The 20,356-nt window shown below is 42.5% G+C and overlaps 1 protein-coding gene across 1 annotated transcript in view; it reads left to right on the forward strand.

Moving 5' to 3' along the window:
- The first annotated feature begins 7,666 nt into the window (after window positions 1-7,666).
- Window positions 7,667-20,356, forward strand: part of TG (thyroglobulin) — a 140,539-nt gene continuing 127,849 nt past the window's right edge. The window contains exons 1-9 of the mRNA XM_081323300.1: window positions 7,667-7,724; window positions 8,750-8,909; window positions 9,820-9,926; window positions 11,020-11,163; window positions 13,173-13,358; window positions 14,386-15,432; window positions 17,684-18,259; window positions 18,536-18,772; window positions 20,165-20,302. Coding sequence (XP_081179426.1) covers window positions 7,682-7,724; window positions 8,750-8,909; window positions 9,820-9,926; window positions 11,020-11,163; window positions 13,173-13,358; window positions 14,386-15,432; window positions 17,684-18,259; window positions 18,536-18,772; window positions 20,165-20,302 — 2,638 coding nt within the window. The 5' untranslated portion in view covers window positions 7,667-7,681. The remainder of the gene's footprint in view (window positions 7,725-8,749; window positions 8,910-9,819; window positions 9,927-11,019; window positions 11,164-13,172; window positions 13,359-14,385; window positions 15,433-17,683; window positions 18,260-18,535; window positions 18,773-20,164; window positions 20,303-20,356) is intronic.

Consider the following 20,356-nt stretch of genomic DNA (forward strand, 5'->3'; position numbering starts at 1 on the left):
TCAGGGTTGATCTCCTCTAGGACTGACCGGTTTGATTGCCTTGCAGTCCAAGGGACTCACAGGAGTCTTCTCCAGCACCATAGTTCGAAGGCCTCAATTCCTTGGCGCTCAGCCTTTCTTATGGTCCAACTTTCACAGCCATACATTGCAAAACAACAGATAATAATAATATTTATTATGTTGTTGTTAGTTGTGAAGTCGTGTCCGACCCATCGCGACCCCATGGACAACGTTCCTCCAGGCCTTCCTGTCCTCTACCATCTTCTGGAGTCGATTTAGGCTCACTCCTACTGCTTCAGTGACTCCATCCAGCCACCTCATTCTCTGTCATCCCCTTCTTCTCTTGCCCTCAACCTTTCCCAGCATGAGGATCTTCTCCAGTGAGTCCTTCCTTCTCATTAGGTGGCCAAAGTATTTGAGTCTCAACTTCAGGATCTGGCCTTCTAAAGAGCAGTCAGGGTTGATCTCCTCTAGATAAAACTAATAGAAGCCTAGAATTGGAAAGGGCCATAGTTATCATCTGGCCCAGCATCTTGGTAAGCGTGTTTTGTGATTAAGACCCAAAGAGCCAATTAATATAAGAATAGCACACTCCCCACTTGAGAGATGTCTGTGGAGATTTTCAGCCATCCAGTTCATGGTTGTCCCAAAGGTGCTTTTTTCAGGAGGCAACGGGACTTTCTTGTTTTTCTTTGAAAATGTTTCGCTTCTCATCCAAGAAGCTTCTTCAGCTCTAATTGGATGGTGGGGAAATTGAAGGATTTATACTCCTTTCAGATAGCTGGTCATTCTTTTAGAGAGTCGTTGAGGCCTCCTGGAGTTTTTCTGTGTCCTCAGGGTCACCTGAGTGGTGCAAAGTACTGCCCTGTGTTCCCACAACACAGATTCATCCCCAACAGCCTGCACTTGTCTTCAACAGTGAAGGGACCCAGGGCAGAAGACATCCTGCAGCCAAGAAGGCTTCACACCCATTTGCATTACTCAAGTGACCCTGAGGACACAGACAAGCCTCCAAGTGGTCTCAACGACTCTCTAAAAGAATGCAAATGACCAGCTGTCTGCAAGGAGTATAAATCCTTCCATTCCCCGCCCTCCAGTCAGAGCTGAAGAAGCTTCCTGGATGAGAAGCGAAACGTCTTCAAAGTAAAACAAGAAAGTCTAGTTGCCTCATGAAAAAAGCACCTTTGGGATCCTCCACTTGGGGATTTCATTGAGGCTCTCTTTCCTTTTGAGGGGGGAGCGGCAGGGAGAAAAAATACCTATCATCCTTTGTCCAACTGAGAGTTGGCTTAAAATATCGACATTATTTTTTTTCTTTGTGACACACCTATGTAAGGTAGTTCTTGAATTATAGCAATTCATTTAGTGACCGTTCAAAGTGACAATAGGACTGGAAAAAAAGATCCATGACTATTTTCCCACACGACCATTGTAGCATTCCCAGGGTCACATGATCTTCAGGTGCTTGGCAACTGACTCACATTTATGACAACCGTTGCAGTGTCCCTCGGGGGGGGGGTGTCATGTGATCCCCTTTTGTGACCTGGCAAGCAAAGTCAATGGGGAAGCCAGATTCACTTAACAACCATGTTACGAATTTAACAACTGTAGTGATTCACTCAACAACTGTGGCAAGAAAGGTCACAAAGTGGGGCAAAAATCACTTAACGGCTGTCTCGCTTAGCGTCAGAAATGCTAGGCTCAATTTTGGCTGTAAGTCAAGAGCTACCTGCAATATGTTGAATATATGTCACTAATTATTTACTACTTTGCCAGCTGTACTGGTGGCCAGTTGGCTTTTGAGTGCAATTCAAGATATTGACTATCATCTATAAAAGCCAGCATGGCAGAGGGCCTGGTTTACTTGCGGGACCATCTGTCTCCAAATAGTTCCATCTCTCTGGCCAGATCAGCTAAATTGGGTGTGTTCCAGGTCCCATCTGTTAAACAGAGTCATCTTCTGCCACCTTAGAAACGTGTTTTCTGAGTAACAGGTCCGGCTTTGAGAAACGATATCCTCCCGGTGATTTGTACTGGTTCCACAATTTCAGAATAGAATAGAATAACAGAGCTGGAACACACCTTGGAGGTCTTCTAGTCCAACCTCCTGTTCAGGCAGGAAACCCTATACCATTTCAGACAAATGGCTGCCCAATCTCTTCTTAAAAGCTTCCAGTGTTGGAGCATTCATGGCTTCTGGAGACAGATTGTTCCACTGATTAATTGTTCTAACTGTCAGGAAATTTCTCCTTAATTCTAGATTGCTTCCCTCCTTGATTAGTTTCCATCTGTTGCTTCTTGTCCTGCCTTCAGGTGCTTTGGAAAATAGCTTGACTCCCTCTTCTTTGGGGCAGCTCGTGAGATATTGGAAGATTGCTATCATGTCCCCCCTTGTCCTTCTCTTCATTAAACTAGACATACCCAATTCCAGCAACCGTTCCTTATATGTTTTAGCCTCCAGTCCCCTAATCATCTTTGTTGTTCTTCTCTGTACTCTTTCCAGAGTCTCAACATCTTTTTTACATCGTGGTGACCAAAACTGGATACAGTATTCCAAGAGTGGCTTTACTAAGGCATTGTAAAGTGGTATTATTAACACTTCACATGATCATGATTCTATCCCTCTGTTAATTAAGTTTAGAACCGTGTTGGCTTTTTTGGCAGCTGCAGCACACTGCTGGCTCATATTGAAGTGATCGTTATTTCAGTTCTTGATATCTAAGTTTTGATTGTCTGCAAACGTGCTACAGTCCTGGTTGCCCTTCTGGGCTTTGGGTTAAGATGATGGTTGAGCCCCTTTCACCTAGTGTTTTGACTGTGGGGTCCTTGGTGCTCTCTGAGCTTGGTTGCTTTCTTCCAGATATTTCATTACCCAACTGAGTAACTTCATCAGTGCTTGAAAGGAGTTTGTCTCCATTTAATGTTTTTATTTTTTATTCTGTTTAGTCTTCTTAGTTCTGTACTCTGTTCAGTGCTCTTCTTTATTTATTTTATTTATTTATTTATTTTAATTCCATTTATATCCCGCCCTTCTCCGAAGACTCAGGGCAGCTTACAAGCTTAGCAGTAGCCTTCATTCTATGTATATGCCTGCTTATTAGGGCTTTCACACACACACCCAAGCGGCATTATTACAAAGTCAGCTTAATTGCCCCCAACAATCTGGGTCCTCATTTTACCTACCTCGGAAGGATGGAAGGCTGAGTCAACCTTGAGCCCGGTGGGACTCGAACCTGCACTAATTGCAGGCAGCTGGTGTTATTTAAGGAGGCATTAGCCCACTGCTCCACCAAGGCTCTTGAAATGCTTTGTTTTCTTTTCACTTTTTATTTGTGGACTACCCAGGGTCATTGTAGAATCAGGAATCCCTCCTTAACTCCCTCCCTCCCTCCATCCTAAGGGCTGGGGCAAGAGAGATTCTGATTCTTGCTTGTCCTCTTTTGAGATTTGAGATTTGTTATATTCTTACAGTTCAGAAAACAGAAATCAGGCTGATAGAGCCCAACCTGGAAATGATTTTCACGTATGTGTCTTTCCCAAATCCTTGGGATAAAAAATGAAAAAGAACAAAGGGAGGTTAGGATGTGAAGAAGGAACTTGCTGCAATAACTTTGCCTTCTTCCAAATGTAGAGTATGAGGTTGAAACCCAGCCTCTTCGTCCATGTGAACTTCAGAGAGAGAAGGCCTTCCATGATGGAGAAGACTACATCCCTCAATGCTCAGAAGATGGACAGTTTAGGTAATGTTGGCTTTCCAATTTCCAATTTCTTGGAAGAATGGTTAACTGATAGGGGAGAAAGATGGGGATTTTGGTTCAGCAAAACTGGAGTGTCATAGCTTGTCTGCCACCATGGCCTCCTTAGAGAACCTGGATATAACCAGGAGTAGCTTATGTGATGTTGATCCATTAAACCAGGGGTCTCCAATCTTGGCCACTTTAAAACTTGTGGACTTCAACTCCCAGAATTCCTCAGCCAGCCAAGCTGGTTGGGGAATTCTGGGAGTTGAAGTCCACAGGTCTTAAAGTTGCCAAGTTTGGAGACTCCTCTTCAAGACGATACACCGGTGTTTCTCAATCTTAACAACTTTAAGATGATTGGACTTCAACTCCCAGAATTCCCCAGCCACATTTTTACAACAGCTGGATAAACCAGGAATCAAACTGAAGACATTTCACTTTCACAAATACATTTTAAAAAATAAATAAAAGGACAGAAAGACTTTGGGAAAGTTGCGTAATGTCCTAGCGATAAGTACTGAAAATAGTATTAGCCACAAAAATGTCAGGAGATGACTCAAAGGCAAATGCTGGTTGGATAAACATTGTGAAATGTGTACTCTATCACAGTGATTAACAATCTTTCTTTTTTGGGTCTTGGGTTCTGCCTGTGAAATCTGAAACATTTTGAGAAAATCTTATGAGATTTTGAGACTGTGATGTGGGATTTTGTAGAATTTGAGCTATGTTGCCTATTCCAGGTTGGTCTGTTTGTCTGTCTCCCTATTCCCTACCAGTGAATCCAATACCGCTTAAAAATTCCAGGAGTTATGGTTTAATGCGGTGTTTCTCAATCTCAGCAACTTTAAGATCTGTGGACTTCAATTCCCAGAATTCTCCAGCCAGACGTGGCTGTGAATCCCCATGCTGGCTAGGGACTTCTGGGAGTTGAAGTCCACACATCTCAAAGCTGCTGAAGTTGAAAAATGCTGGTCTAATTTTTATGGGAGGTATCAGCTCAAAAAGATATTAACCCACTTCCTTACTTATTATATTGGCCCATAGGGTAGTAGGATCAAAGCAATACTAAATGAGTTAATTGTTTGGAAAATAAGTGATGCTTCTTACGAATGTTTGTAAACCTTACGCATGTATAAAAAGCGTAATAATGCTGGAAATCGCTATTTTGTCCACCAGGAAAAAACAGTGCGACAGAAAGGGTCTCTTCTGCTGGTGTGTAGATGAAAAGGGCGTTGAAGTCACAGGCACTAAGCAGTCTGGATCGTCTCTGACTTGTAAGTTCCTCCTTGTTGTGAATTTCGGTTTCAAAACACAAAGAATTTTAGTAAGGGTGTCTGGTGTTAGGACCCACCCCAAACCACGTCTTAGGAAGACAAAACTCTTGGAGCCAAATCTAGTCCAAAAAGAATCTTTACTATGACATTCTTGGTTGTAGGAATACAAGACAGGACTTAATATTGTTCCACGAACTAAACCCTTATAAAGAGTTCCCGGTTTAACCCCCCCTTAACCCCATTTGGTCAGTCCCCCTTCATTTACCTCGTATCATCCCTCTCGTGGGAAAAAGGAACTTAGGACCTTTTATGTTTATTGCTCTCTTCCGTGACACAAGCCAGATGCTAGCCCCCCCCTTTGTTTCCCCAGTTCAAAAGGCTTCTCTTTTCCTTTGAAATGCCTAATACCGGTTCAATACACATCCGTTCCCTCCTCTTCGGGAGATGGCAGAATCCATGGAATAATATTTTAAACATACATTTATGAATATGATATAAATGGATTCTGACATCTGATCTGCATTTGTGTGTGTGTGTGTGTGTGTGTTTGAGAGAGAGAGAGAGAGAGAGAGAGAGAGAGAGAGAGAGAGAGAGAGAGAGAGAGAGAGAGAGAGACTCCTCTGATATATTCATTTTGTGCATTCAAGATATATTTTTGGACATACGGTGGGATGTTAAAAAGAATAACAGTTGATGTATGCGCAAACAGGTTGAGTGTTTAAAACTAACATATTTCCGTCTGGATCTCTTGGTATTGTGGAATTTAAACTTCCTTAATTCTGATAATGGAAACGGAACTCAACACCAAAGCCAAGTCAAAAAACCCTGATTTAAAGGATGAAATGTGAGACAGTAAATACTAAGGGGAAAAGAGAGGGAATATTTAATGTAGTAGTTTGAAACATGTACTAAAGATTCTTGTATATTATTTAACTATCGATTAACTCAGCCACCACGCTGCTTTTTAAAATGTAAATGTAAACTGTAAAACTAGAAAAAATAAAACATTTTTCAAAAAAAATAAAATAAAGGATGAAATGTCCACTGGGGAACTAAACTGCCCAGATTTTTTTTTTGCTTATATTATGTGTATTATGCATGAAATCCCACTCTTTGACCAACATTCTTGATCACCCCACCTGTCAGATGCAAGCGAGCAGAACCACTCCTGAATAAATATCAAACTGAAACTTTATTGCCAGTCACCTATGTTACAAGAATCTCACCAGACGGACTACATTTTCTTGGGAGTGGTCAGATAAGGCTTTAGGGATTCTGAGGAGATCAGGTCATGAAAAGAGGCATAACTCACTTTAACAACCACCTTGCTTAGCAGTGGAAATCATGGCCCCAATTTATAGGAGTACCTATAAATTGTTCTTCAAACTACACTTTAAGGAAATACAGGTAGTCTTCGACTTACAACAGTTCATTTAGTGACTGTTCAAAGTTACAACGGCACTGAAAAAAGTGACGTATGACCAGTGGTGGGATTCAGATCTGTGAGCAACCGGTTCTCTGCATGGATGCCACTTCCGGAAGTTCATTCTGGGCCTGGGCAACAAAAAATTAGCTACTGGTTCTGCCGAAATGTTGCGAACCGGCTGAATCCCACCACTGCATATGACCGTTTTTCACACTTACAACTGTTGCAGCATCCCTGTGGTCACGTGATTGAAATTCAGAGGCTTGGCAACTGATTCATACTTATGACCGTTGCTGTGTTCCGGGGTCATGTGATTCCCCTTTTGCGACCTTCTGACAAGCAAAGTCAATGGGGAAGCCAGATTCACTTAACAACCGGGTGACTCACTTATCAACTGCCATGATTCGCTTAACAACTCTGGCAAGAAAGGTCATAAAATGGGGCAAAACTCACTGAACAAGTGTCTCACTTAACAACAGAAATTTTTGGACACAATTGTGGTCGTAAGTTGAGGACCCCTGTATCTTGCTCAGAAAGTGAAAATGCTGTGCAGATGTTTGGAGAACGCTTTTCTCTGACTTTGCACCCTTTTTACAAGGGGTTGTATTTACTGAGCTTTGGAGATTATCTTTTTTAAAAAAAACAAAATTTAATATATGAAATACAAAGAAAAATAGAAATAGGAAATTGAAGGAAGGAGAAAGAGAGGAGAAAAGAAGGTGTGAGGTACAAGGGAAAAAGGGGGGGGGGAAGAGGCATTGACTTCTGACTCTTTTTAGCACAGTACAAGAGGAAAACACTCCAGCCTCAACTTTTTACTTTTACACATTAATATATAACTAGCCATTTCTATAACGACAAACCTATTTAATCGATAAAACCAAAGGCAAAGTTTCATATATTTTTTTCATCACAAGCACAAAATCCGGAAGTAGCATCCAAATGAAAAACATACTCAAATATATTCTCCTTTTTGAATAGAATGATCAATTTAACCCTTTGGAGATGATCAACATCAGGTGAATTTGGCCCTGATGCAGCAAAGCTTAAAAATTGTACTCATATTTATTCTGGCTGTAGGTTTGTCCTTCTGCCAGCTTCAAAAGCAGCAAATTCTGGTCAGCCGCTACATCAATAGCAGTGAAACTGCCTACATCCCACAGTGTCTGGATTCAGGTGATTTTGACCCCGTACAGTGTGACTTAGCTCTGCTACAATGCTGGTGTGTCGACGGTGAAGGGATGGAGATTTATGGGACCAGGCAGAAAGGAAAACCAAGGCAATGTAAGTCATTAATCAAAACATAATTAGGCGTTTAAACTAGATGTAGTCACCAAAGGTGCTTTTTTTCAGGAGGCAACTGGAGTTTCTTTGTTTTTCTTTGAAGACGGTTCGCTTCTCATTCAAGAAGCTTCTTCAGCTCTGATTGGATGATGGGGAATGGAAAGATTTGTACTCCTTGCAGACAGCTGGTTCTTTGCATTCTTTTAGAGAGCCGTTGAAGCCACTTGGGGGTTTATCTATCTCTTCTTTCTTTCTTTCTTTCTTTCTTTCTTTCTTTCTTTCTTTCTTTCTTTCTTTCTTTCTTTCTTTCTTTCTTTCTTTTTCTTTCTTTCTTTCTTTCTTTCTTTCTTTCTTTCTTTCTTTCTTTCTTTCTTTCTTTCTTTCTTTCTTTCTTTCTCCCTCGCTCCCTCCCTTCTTTTTCTTTTTCTCTCTCTCTCTCTCTCTTTCTTTCCCTCCCTCCTTCCCTCCCTCCCTCCTTCCTTCCTTCCTTCCTTCCTTCCTTCCTTCCTTCCTTCCTTCCTTCCTTCCTTCCTTCCTTCCTTCCTTCCTTCCTTCCTTCCTTCCTTTCTCCCTCCCTCCCTCCCTCCCTCCCTTCTTTTTCTTTCTTTCTTTCTCTCTCTCTTTCTTTCCCTCCCTCCCTCCTTCCCTCCCTCCCTCCCTCCCTCCCTCCCTCCCTCCCTTCTTTCTTTCTTTCTTTCTTTCTTTCTTTCTTTCTTTCTTTCTTTCTTTCTTTCTTTCTTTCTTTCTTTCTTTCTTTCTTTCTTTCTTTCCTTCCCTCCCTCCCTCCCTCCCTCCCTTATTCTCATCATTATCTTTTTAACCTGTCAGTCATCCTTTCTCTTCTCAAAGTTAGAGAATCAGATTGAGAAATAGATGGAAAAAGTTGACCTGCTTGGTAAAAAGATGAGAATGAGCCATGGATACGGGATGGGGGAAAATCTCTTCTGAAAGTTCTTTCAAAAATTTTGACAACTGGTATTCTTGAACAAAGAAGCCAGAATAAATGCAATATTTTTGCTTGTCAGGTCCTGGCCGGTGTGAGATTCGAGACCGTCGCATTCTGCATGGCGTTGGGGAAAAAAGCCCTCCACAGTGCTCAACTGATGGAGAATTCCTGCCTGTCCAGTGCAAGTTTGTCAACACAACCAACAGGATGGTCTTTGATCTTATCCATCATTTTAACAGGTAGGAAGAACTTTTTGCAGTGCTTAGTGCCTGCACCTGCCATTTAGGAAGATAAGAAGACATTATAGCCCTAGCAAAAGCACCATGAGTGGAGGTAATCTGGGCTATCAGTGGTGACCATTGGTATGTTTGGACGGAGAGCTGAACCTAGTTCCAAGTCAAGTGAAATAATATCCTGATTCAAAGCTGATATTTTCTCATATTTAATAATGATAATGATCTAAGGCCCATGTTATTACCACTTCCAGTTCCCCATCCCTCAAAAATAAGTTGAAGACAATCTGTGAATAAAACAAAGAGCATACTGTTACAGGTTACTTTCTGAAGCCTGAAAAGCTGTTTTTTCAAAGCTTCACTCTCTGGTGTCTGTAGAGTGATAATATGAGAATATAAATTGTTGCTGTTGTTAGTTGTGAAGTCATGTCCTACCCATCGCGACCCCATGGACAACTTTCCTCCAGGCCTTCCTGTCCTCTACCATCTTCTGGAGTCCATTTAAGCTCACGCCTACTGCTTCAGTGACTCCATCCAGCCACCTCATTCTCTGTCGTCCCCTTCTTCTCTTGCCCCTTTCCCAGCATTAGGCTCTTCTCCAGTGAGTCCTTCCTTCTCATTAGGTGGCCAAAGTATTTGAGTTTCAACTTCAGGATCTGGCCTTCTAAAGAGCAGTCAGGGTTGATCTCCTCTAGGGCTGACTGGTTTGATCACCTTGCAGTCCAAGGGACTTGCAGGAGTTTTCTCCAGCACCATAGTTCAAAGGCCTCAATTCTTTGGTGCTCAGCCTTTCTTATGGTCCAATATAAATAATAATATGCTAATCATGTATCAAAGGAGTAGCCACAATGCCCCGTGCTACTTCATGGAAAAATCTCATATACTGAATTTTCTCACAACTGAATTTCTCTTTCAGGTTTCCCAAAGCATTCTTAACGTTTAGTTCCTTCAGAAGCTTATTTCCTGAAATCAATGGATACTGTTACTGTGCAGACAGTCTTGGGAGAGAACTAGAAGATACAGGTGAGTCTTCCTGCAGGAGTCTCCTAAAAGTGAAAACTTAGCAGTTGTTTGAAGAAAAATCAGGTCTGGTTCCAAGCTGGGAATCAATAAAATGGAGGCTAAGACCCTGGAAATAAAATGGAGGCTAAGACGCTGGAAATAAAATGGAGGCTAAGACGCTGGAAATAAAATGGAGGCTAGCTGTTTGTAAAGAAGGTTTAATGATGAGCAGAACCAGCAACATAATGCAGTTCTGGGACTGTCATAAATATGAGTCAGTTGCCAAGAGGCCAAATTTTGATCCGGCGTCTGTGAAGATGCTGCAACAGTTGTAAGGATAAAAAACAGTCATAAGTCACTTTTTTTAGTGCTGTTGTAATTTTGAACGGTCATTGAATGAAGTGTTGTAAGTCTTAATGCAATGGTCTTGTTCGTCTAGTCCAGGGGTAGGCAACCTCGGCTCTTTTATGACTTATGGACTTCAACTCCCAGAATTCCTGAGCCAGCTATGCTGGCTCAGGAATCCTGGGAGTTGAAGTCCACGAGTCATAAAAGAGCTGAGGTTGCCTACCCCTGGTCTAGTCTGTTAAGACAGTGGGTCAATTCTCCAAATATAACCGCAAGCTACCTAATCTCACTTTAATTTATACTCGAGGGTTTCCTGTATAGCAAAGGTATGGTTGTAGATTTAGGTTTAGAGATTGTGGCTGTGTGATGGTTCTGTGCAGCTGCTTTAAAGAGGTGGATAATTGATAAATGAGTAACCTGGTTGTTAAGTGAATCTGGCTTCCTCATTGACTTTGCTGGATCAGAAGGTCGCAAAAGGGGATCACGCAAGCCCGGGACACTGCAAAGGTCATAAACCTGAAACAGTTGCCAGGCATCTGAATTCTGATCACATGACCATGGGGATGCTTGCAAAGGTTGCACATGTGAAAAACGGTCACAAGTCATTCTTTTTTGTAGTGACGTCGTAACCTTGAACAATCACTAAATGAACCATTGTAAGTTGAGGACTACCTGTATCCTAGTCAAATTAAGATAAGAGGTTTGAATAGCTGGAGGGGAAGCTTCTGTTGAAGATGCTGTACTAAAATGTTCTTTCCTTTCCCAGGTCTGGAAATGTTGCTTGAAAATGTGTACGACACAGTTTTTGCATCGCTGGAACCGGCTCCCACTTTTGTTGAAAGTAGCATGTATAGGATCCTACAGAGACGTTTCCTCGGGGTACAACTAGCAACTACTGGCAGATTCAGATGTACGTAAAATACTGTTCTGTGGGTTTAGATGAAACCGATCCAGAGAAGGCAGGTCAACATCTACAGTTAATCCTCTACTTACAACCATTAGCTTAGTCACCATTTGAAGTTTCAACGGCACTGAAAAAAACCCAATTCTTTATTGGCCAAATGTGGTTGGGCACACAAGGAATTTGTCTCCGGTGCATAAACCCTCTGTGTACATAACAAGCAATAGTGTTAAATCATGATCATAATCAATATAAAAATAAATACATTCACCATAAATCATAAGATGCAACACTTAGTGATAGTCGTAGGACACTAGCTAAGCAAACAGCATAAATCATATTAGGATACTAAATAAAACAATATAAATTGTAAGATACAAGGAAACAAAGTTATAGTCATAAGAAGATAAGGATAGGTAATAAGAAAGATGAGGAGAATAATAGCCATAAAGCTTTACTAAGTATTTTGACAGTGTTGTAAGAATTAGTTGTTTAGCAGATTGACGGCATGGGGGAAAAAACTGTCCTTGTATCTAGTTGTCTTGGCGTGCTTATGACTGTTTTATGACTTATGACTGGTTTTTACACTTACAACCATTGCAACGTCCCCACAGTCACCTGATCAAAATTTGGACGCTTGGCAACTGACTCACATTTATTTATTATTTATTTATTATTTAGATTTATATACCGCCCTTTCCCGAAGGACTCAGGGCGGTTTACAGGATATTTAAAAGAAAATCAATACAAACGTTAAAACAAATTTAAAAAGATTAAATAAAACCCTGAGAAAAATAAAAAACCCAGTTAAAATTAAAATTAAAAAATTCTCAGCTTGGGCCAGAGAGCTCGAAGAGCCAGGTCTTCAGGTCCCGGCGGAATGAACGGAGGTCAGGGGCAGTCCGAAGCTCCGCGGGCAGCTGGTTCCAAAGGGCAGGCGCGCCCACTGAGAAGGCCCTACCCCTGGGTGTTACCTGCTGGCAATCTTTAACTGGCGGCACCCTGAGGAGACCCTCCCTGTGGGAGCACACTGGACGAAGGGAGCTTGATGCTGGCAGCAGGTGTTCCCTCAGATATCCCGGACCCAAGCCATTTAGGGCTTTATAGGTCATCACCAGCACCTTGAATCTCACCCGAAGGGCAACCGGAAGCCAATGCAGCTCGCGGAGTAGAGGTGTTACATGGGAGTATCGGGAAACCCCCATCACGACTCGCGCGGCCGCATTCTGCACCAGCTGAAGCCTCCGGGTGGTCCTCAAGGGCAGCCCCATGTAGAGAGCGTTGCAGTAGTCTAAACGGGAGGTCATGAGCGCATTTATGACCGTTGCAGTGTCCCGGGTTTCATGTGATCACCTTTTGCAACCTTCTGACAAGTAAAGTCAATAGGGAAGCTACATTCATTTTACAACCTTAACAGCTGCAGTGATTCACTTAACAACTGTGGCAATAAAGGTGGTAAAATGAGGCAAAACTCACTTAACAACTCTCTTGCTTAGGGAAATTTTGGGCTTAATTGTGATCGTATGTCAAGGACTACCTATATTATTCTTTGTGAGATGAGATGGTTTTTCTCCTCCCAACTTCTACTCCATCCATAGTAGTTGAACAGAGGATTGTTCTTATTTTTATTGATTTATTGTTACATCTATATTTATATCTATTATATCTATATCTATATCTATGTCTACGTCTACATCTACATCTATCTATCTATCTATCTATCTATCTATCTATCTATCTATCTATCTATCTATCTATCTATCTATCTATCTATCTATCTATCTATCTATCTATCATCTATCTATCTATCACAGTAAAAATGCAGAATGCAGAGCACAGCCAAATCAATACCCATGCAATTAAAATCCTTCAGTAGTCCACTTGTTTGAATCTTCTATTTCCTGATTTTTTTCCATTAGACTGTTTTTCCCCCCCAGGATATTTGCCAGACACTGGAACAAATGTACATGTGAATAAAAACCTGTTCTGTTATACTCTGTAATTCTTTTCTTTTGAAGGCCCCTCTAAGTGTGAAATGGAATATTTCACTGCCACTCGTTTTGAGGAGGATTATAAACCATTGTGTGAAGAGATTGGTGCCTACAAGCCAACACAATGTCAACTGAATGGAGAATGTTGGTGTGTCGACAGCAGAGGACAGGAGATCCCTGGAACAAGAAGGAGAGGACAGCAACCGACCTGTGGTAGGTAAAGCCAGAAACATGGTCATCAAGGATTTTCATTCTTAGCTTAACGTTATGTCAAAACTAGAAAAAATTCCTCCAAATATCAGTTGCGATGGAATAGCGGTGAATTTCTCGTTTCTGAATTTCCCAGAAACATCTAAATAATCCCAGTGATAAACAGCTGTATCTTGGCATGATCCAGCAGAGATACTCTTAGAATATAAGGAAATAAACTGGCCCACACACTTTTTCCCCATTATATTGATGAGACTATTGAAACAAAAATCCAAGAAAAGAAAGCTGTTCCGGATACCAGAAAGATTTAATTTATGGAATTTTGAACCATCTTCTGGGGATGACTTCCAGCTTAGATAGTTTTTAAAGGAAACAAAATAAATTCAAGGAGGATAGGTCACCAATAGCTGTTACTTTTAATGCTCACTACCTCCTTGATCACAAGTAATATACCTTAAATATCAGGTATGGGCAGCGTCAATTGAAAGAAGTTTTATTGTAGGAGAAGAGCAGATAGAGCTGGGGGTGGAGTTAAATGAGTCATCAGCCTAGCATCAAATGGTCTAAATCCAACCCCCCAATTCCATTAGCTCTTATCTAGTGCCAATTTAGCATTGGACTTTAGCTGACTAGATTCTTGTCTACGGGCTTGAGAAATAAATCTCCTTAAATGCAACTTAACATATTTTTTTGCACCTGACATTTTTGCTAGAGAACTTTTTGGATGCATCTTCTTGGTCACTATGTAATATCAAATGCTGGTCTAGGTCAGGGGTAGGCAACCTTGGCTCTTTTATGACTCGTGGACTTCAACTCCCAGAATTCCTGAGCCAGCCATGCTGAGGGAAAAGGGAGAGGTTTCCAAGCTGAGCCATGCCAGCTCAGGAATTCTGGGAGTTGAAGTCCACGAGTCATAAAAGAGCCAGGTTGCCTATCCCTGGTCTAAATGAACCTTGGCCTGAACCAGTCTCAGGCCTCTTCTTGTGTTCTTCACAATAATTAATCACCTATTATCTTTTCCTTTGTCCAGGCAGGGAGCCCAACTGTGTCTCTGAGAGACTAGTATCTCTATCCAGGCTTTTCTATGGCCCCGTTGGTCATTTCAGCCATAACAATTTGTTTTCTGCTACTCCAGAACCACAGAAATTAGTTGGCTCCTCGAGATTTTGTCCTTTTTCATTCAGAGACTTTTTTGTGGGTTCCACAGTGCTGTCTTCCACCTCAGGAAAAACCATGGCTGTTCAACGCCTCACATTCGAAACCCTCCTTGGTGAAGCCATAGGTGGGATGTTTCCATCACGAGAACTTGCTCAGATTGCCCTCCGGTTCACCAGCAACCCCAAGCGATTCCAAGAAAACCTTTTCGGTGGAATGTTCTTGAAGAATTTGCTCCAGTTTAACTTTACAGGAGCTCTTGGTCGAAACAGCAAATTTAATTTGGACAAATATTTCCAGCAGGCTGGGATGAGAAGCGGATTCAGTGAACTGGCTGGTCAACTTTTGCAGGGAAGCTCCCAGGAGAAGTTTAATCTGAGCCAATCTCTTGTTGACAGCTTTGGCCGTAAGGTCAATTTAGAGGACAATCAGAATGCCATCCAATTCCTTGCTTCTCTTCTTGAAACCCCGGAGTTTTTCAGCTTTCTGCAGCATGTGATTTCTGTCCCAGAAAGTGTCACCAAAGATTTAGGCAATGTGGTGAGGATTCTGTTGAAAGCAAGAGACTGTACAGAAGAGGACAAGGATGCCTTCGTCCCTGACTGTACTGTAGATGGGAACTACAAGGAAATCCAGTGTAATAGAGGGGAGTGTTGGTGCGTAGATTTCAGGGGGAAAGAAATCCCCGGATCCAGAGTACGAGGGACAAACCCACGGTGCCCTACAGTGTGTGAAAAGCAAAGGGCCAGTTTGCAACTCTTAATAAGAGCCCAGCCTGCAGGATCTGAGATGTTTGTTCCTTCGTGCACCAAAGAAGGGAAATTCCTGCCAGTCCAGTGTCATGGGAAAAACTGTTTCTGTGTCAATTCAGATGGCATACCTGTTCCAGGAATAAGTACCAATTCTGGAGACCCCATACAATGTAAGTTTCACATGTTCACATGATTATTTTGGGGTGGGGTTTTTTTGTGAGATGCTCCTGGTGTTGAGTGATGCGGAAGATGTGAATACGTAGAGCTTAGAACGTAAAGCTAGTCATGGAAGAACTTCATAGAAATCAACTAGGTATAGACAATATCTATGCTCTCTCTCTCAAATTCCCAAATTTGGTTTCTTTAAAAGTGGAAACATTGTTTTTTTTTGTAGCACCTGCCTATAAGAGGGCAACTGAATGAGACTAACAGCATATGAACTCTTGGTTAGGAAAATAGATTTCTTACTTGCATGAGGTCCATGTTGCCTACTCATCTCCAAAATAACTCTCACTTTTCTGTTTTTGGTGTTCCCAACATAGAGCAATAGCACTTAGATTTGTATACGGCCCCATAACGCTTTACGGCTCTCTCTAAGCAGTTTACATTGTCAGCTTAGGGCCCCCAACAATCTGGGTCCTCATTTTACTGACCTCCGAAGGATGAAAGACTGAGTCAACCTTGAGCCTGTCAAGATCGAACTCCAAGCTGTTGGCAGAGTCAGCCTGTAATACTGTGCTTTAACCACTATGATGCCATACCATGAGACACCACAGCTGTCATAAATATCAACCATTTTCATGCGGATTTGAGAAGAAAGGAAATGCTTCTACAATTATGCCTTGTATAATTGTATAATGCCTTATGCCTTGTACCTATCTCATAATCACTTCTGCGAGTTGTTCTGTGCTCTGGCTGGTGTCAGCTTTGATGGTGCCCAGCCACCTGATTTCCTTTTTCAGCTAACTCTTCCTAGCTGAATTGCTTCCACCAGAGAACTGCCCCCACGTGACATGGCCAGTTCTGTGATTTTGCCTTCCAGTGACCTGTCTGGTGTGATGCCCTCCAGTACTTGCTTGCTAGTCACCTGTGCTGTCCGAAGACATAATTTGTCCCAATGCACTTAATATAAGCACTGTCATGTCAAAATTATTTTCTTCCAAGTTTAATTTAATTTTAATTTAATTTAATTTTATTAGATTTATATACCGCCCTTTCCCGAAGGACTCAGGGCGGTTTACAGGGCATTTTAAAATTACACCAATACAAATACAAAAGTTAAAAGACAATTAAAAAGATTAAATTATCCCTGAGAATAAAACCCCAGTTAAAATTCTCAGCCTGGGCCAGAGAGCTCAAAGAGCCAAGTCTTCAGGTCCCGGCGGAATGAACGCAGGTCAGGGGCAGTCCTGAGCTCCACAGGCAGCTGGTTCCAGAGGGCAGGCGCACCCACAGAGAAGGCCCTCCCCCTGGGTGTTATCCGCCGGCAATCTTTTACCGGCGCACCCTGAGAAGACCCTCCCTGTGCGAGCGCACTGGACGAAGGGAACCTGATGCTGGCATCAGGTGTTCCCTCAAATATCCAGGACCCAAGCCATTCAGGGCTTTATAGGTCATCACCAGCACCTTGAATCTCACCCGGAGGGCAACCGGAAGCCAATGCAGCTCACGGAGTAGAGGTGTTACATGGGAGTATCGGGAAACCCCCATCACAACTCGCACGGCCGCATTCTGCACCAGTTGAAGCCTCCGAGTGGTCCTCAAGGGCAGCCCCATGTAGAGAGTGTTGCAGTAGTCTAAGCGGGAGGTCATGAGCGTTTAGATCTTCTATCCAGTTGACCAGGTCTACCTTTTAAGCCTGCTCAGATTTAAAATGGAATCCGAAATTTAGCTCAGCAATTAATTTAATAATTAAAATGAATTAAACCCGGACGTTTCAGTTATGCTTGTGCTGGAGTGAAAATCTTAAACACCGATTCTACCATGTTTCCCTGATAATAAGACCCACCCTGAAATTAAACCGTAGCCTGATTTTTTTTTAGGGTGGGTTTAATATAAGCCCTATCCCAAAAATAAGCCCAGGGGGCATGGCCAGCACAAGCGGCAGCAAGCGCACGGGGGCTGACGGTGTCCGGCAATAGCCGCAGACTGCCGGCCACTTGGCGCAGAGCAGGTAAGTCCACGCACAGAGGCAGAGGTGGGGGGAAAGTGTTTGGGTGCCTATGGGATGCTTGGAAACTGAGCGATTTGCTGCTGCGAGGCAAGGCAAGTGTCGGGGAAAAAAAGGCATCCCCCCAAAATAAGACCTACTGCCTTTTTTGGAGGCAAAAAAAATTAAAAATAAAATATAAGACTTATAAGGTCTTATTTTCAGGGAAAAACGGTAGTGACTTTGTATTTATCAGGTTGGTTCTTTCTTAGGTCCAAGTGACTGTCATCTTGCAGCTGGTCAAGCTTTTCTAAGTTCTGCTCAGCAGTTTCTACTGAATCCCACTGCTCTGACTGAGCTGTCCAACGTTTATGTGCCTCAGTGCAGTCTTGATGGACAGTGGAGGCCGATCCAGTGCAACGGTCCACCTGAACAAGCTTTTGAGTGGTATCAAAGATGGAATACCCAGAACAACAATAACAATGTGCTCGCTCTCACTGACTTGGCAAACATACTCCGAGACTACAAGGCAAGGTCTCAGCAAAGCTTTGAAGATTTTATCCGAATTCTCTACACAGCGGGCCACCAGAATGTTTTCCCAGAACTCTTCAAATACTCCTCTTTTGAAGCTGTTCCTCAAGATCTGCTGGAGGGCAGTACATTGCAGATATCTGAGAATGCTTTACTGGACCCATTCACCTTTTGGCAGCTTCTCCAAGGTCGCCTTAACCATTATCCAGGATCTTACAGTGATTTTAGTATCCCCTTGGGCCACTTTGATCTTCGCAACTGTTGGTGTGTGGATGAAAAGGGACGCTTGCAAGCCACTGTAAACCAAGTTCCAACTTGTAAGTAACTTGTGCCAATCACCCTATCTTCCTGTGCTAAAACATTACAACATAGAATAGGGTTGGAAGGGACCTTCCCCTTCCCCTTCCCCTTCTCCCTTACTCTCTCCTCCTCCTCCTCCTCCTCCCTCCTCCCTCTTCCCTTATCCCTTGCCTTCTTTTTCCTTCTTCTTCTCCTTCTCTTTCCTTCCCCCTTGCTGCCTCCTCTTCCTCCTCCTCCTTCTCCCCATTAGACAGATTTGCCACACTCTGAGCAAACATTTTTTCTTCTTGCAGGTCTTGGAACATGTGAAGCTGCAAAGCGAGAAGCTGTGGAATTTGTTAACAAGGTGGAACAACTTATTCAGGAATCAAACAGCTCTCATTTTCCTTTCGGACAAAGCTTTTTAATGAGCCAAGTGTCCATGTTAAGAGGCAGAGAACTCTGGAGTAATTTTTCTCAGCTGGAAAGCACCTTTGCAGAAATACTGTCGGCAGGGGGCGATTATGCCATCCAGTTGGTTGCACAATCAAGTATGTTAATTAAAAAATGATTTTTTGGGAGGATCGCCCAACGGTGGTGGTCCAGTATACTTTAAATTACTGAAGAAAAAATTAGCATTGCAGGATTTGCATAGGTGTCCACAGGAAGAGGATCAAAAAGTCAAGATGGTGATCACAACTATAGGATTGAACACCTGGGGATTGATCACATGGTTGTGGCCACCATCTTAACTTTTTTGACTGCCCTGTGGATACCTCTGAAGGCTTTGTTTGGTTCTCTTGATAGATATTATAGGAGGAGAACCATGCTAGTGTATGACATTGTTTCTCAACTTTAGCAACTTTAAGATGTGTAGACTTAATGATGGCTGGGCGATTCTGGGAGTTGAAGTCCACACATCTTAGAGTTGCCACATTTGAAAAACACTCATCTTCAGTAACTAGAGATCACACGGACTCTGGTAGGGTCTTTCAATCTAGAGCAAGGGTCTTCAAGCTTGGCCCTTTTGTGACTTGTGGACGTCAACTCCCAGAATTCCTCAGCCAGGCACGCTGGCTGAGGAATTCTGGGAGTTGATGTCCACAAGTCACAAAAGGGCCAAGTTTGACGACCTCTGCTCTACAGCTTAAGTCTTGTATTAAAATTTGCTAGTGTTTGGTCACCTTTGTTTCTGCACCTTTCATTATCCCAAGATAAAAAAATAATAATGAACAAAAATCAGGACCAGTTCTTGGCATCTCCATGTTTGGCTGTCCAGCCTTCCAAGATGAACCTCTAAAGCAGGGGTATCCAACCTTGGGAACTTTAAGACTTGTGGACTTCAATTCCCAGAATTCCCTAGGGAGCCATGCAGGGTGGGGAATTCTGGGAGTTGAAGTCCACAACTTTTAAAGTTCCCAACCTTGGATTCCCCCCCCCCTGTCTAAAGGATGATTTCTCAGCAGGGGAAGTTAAAAGAAGGTTATTACAATGGAGATGTTCTAAGGAGGTATTTGTGTTAATCCGCTGTAGCAAAAAAAAACCCCCGAATGCCTAGCATTTTTGTGACACTATAGAGGCTAACAAATTTATTTTCAACCCAATCCCCTTCAGCAAATATACAGATTCAAGTACGGCACTTTTTTCATATTCTCTTCTTGGGGAAAAATGATATAGCTAGGGAGAGAATGACCTGGGGGTCTAGTGGTAAAGCAGGACTGCATAAATTGTAGAAATAGATAAGGAGGCTTGAGGATGTTAATAATGATGAAGAGGCAGACAAAGAAGAGGGGCCCTTGTGCCTCCTTTTATATCAGATCTTATTTTTGAATGATCCACATAATAGCTACTTATGAATCAGTAGTAGAAGAGTTCTGTCTTTTTCTATTGTCTACATCTCTGGAGTTGCCTTCGTTGCCTAAGCTATGTTTGCTTGGTTGCAGCTTTGCAATTTTATCGGAAGAGTCTATTTGCATCCCTGGACTCTGTTGGGCAGGCTCTGCACTTGGCCTTTCTGCCTTATATTCCCCAGTGTGATGGACAAGGGAACTGGGAGCCCATCCAGTGCTATGAGAGCACAGGTGAGAAATATCTATGAAGACATTTGCCTGAATAAACACTGATGGTCTTTCATG

This window comes from Vipera berus, assembly GCF_964194415.1.
Source record: "Vipera berus genome assembly, chromosome: 3".
NCBI lineage: Eukaryota > Metazoa > Chordata > Lepidosauria > Squamata > Viperidae > Vipera > Vipera berus.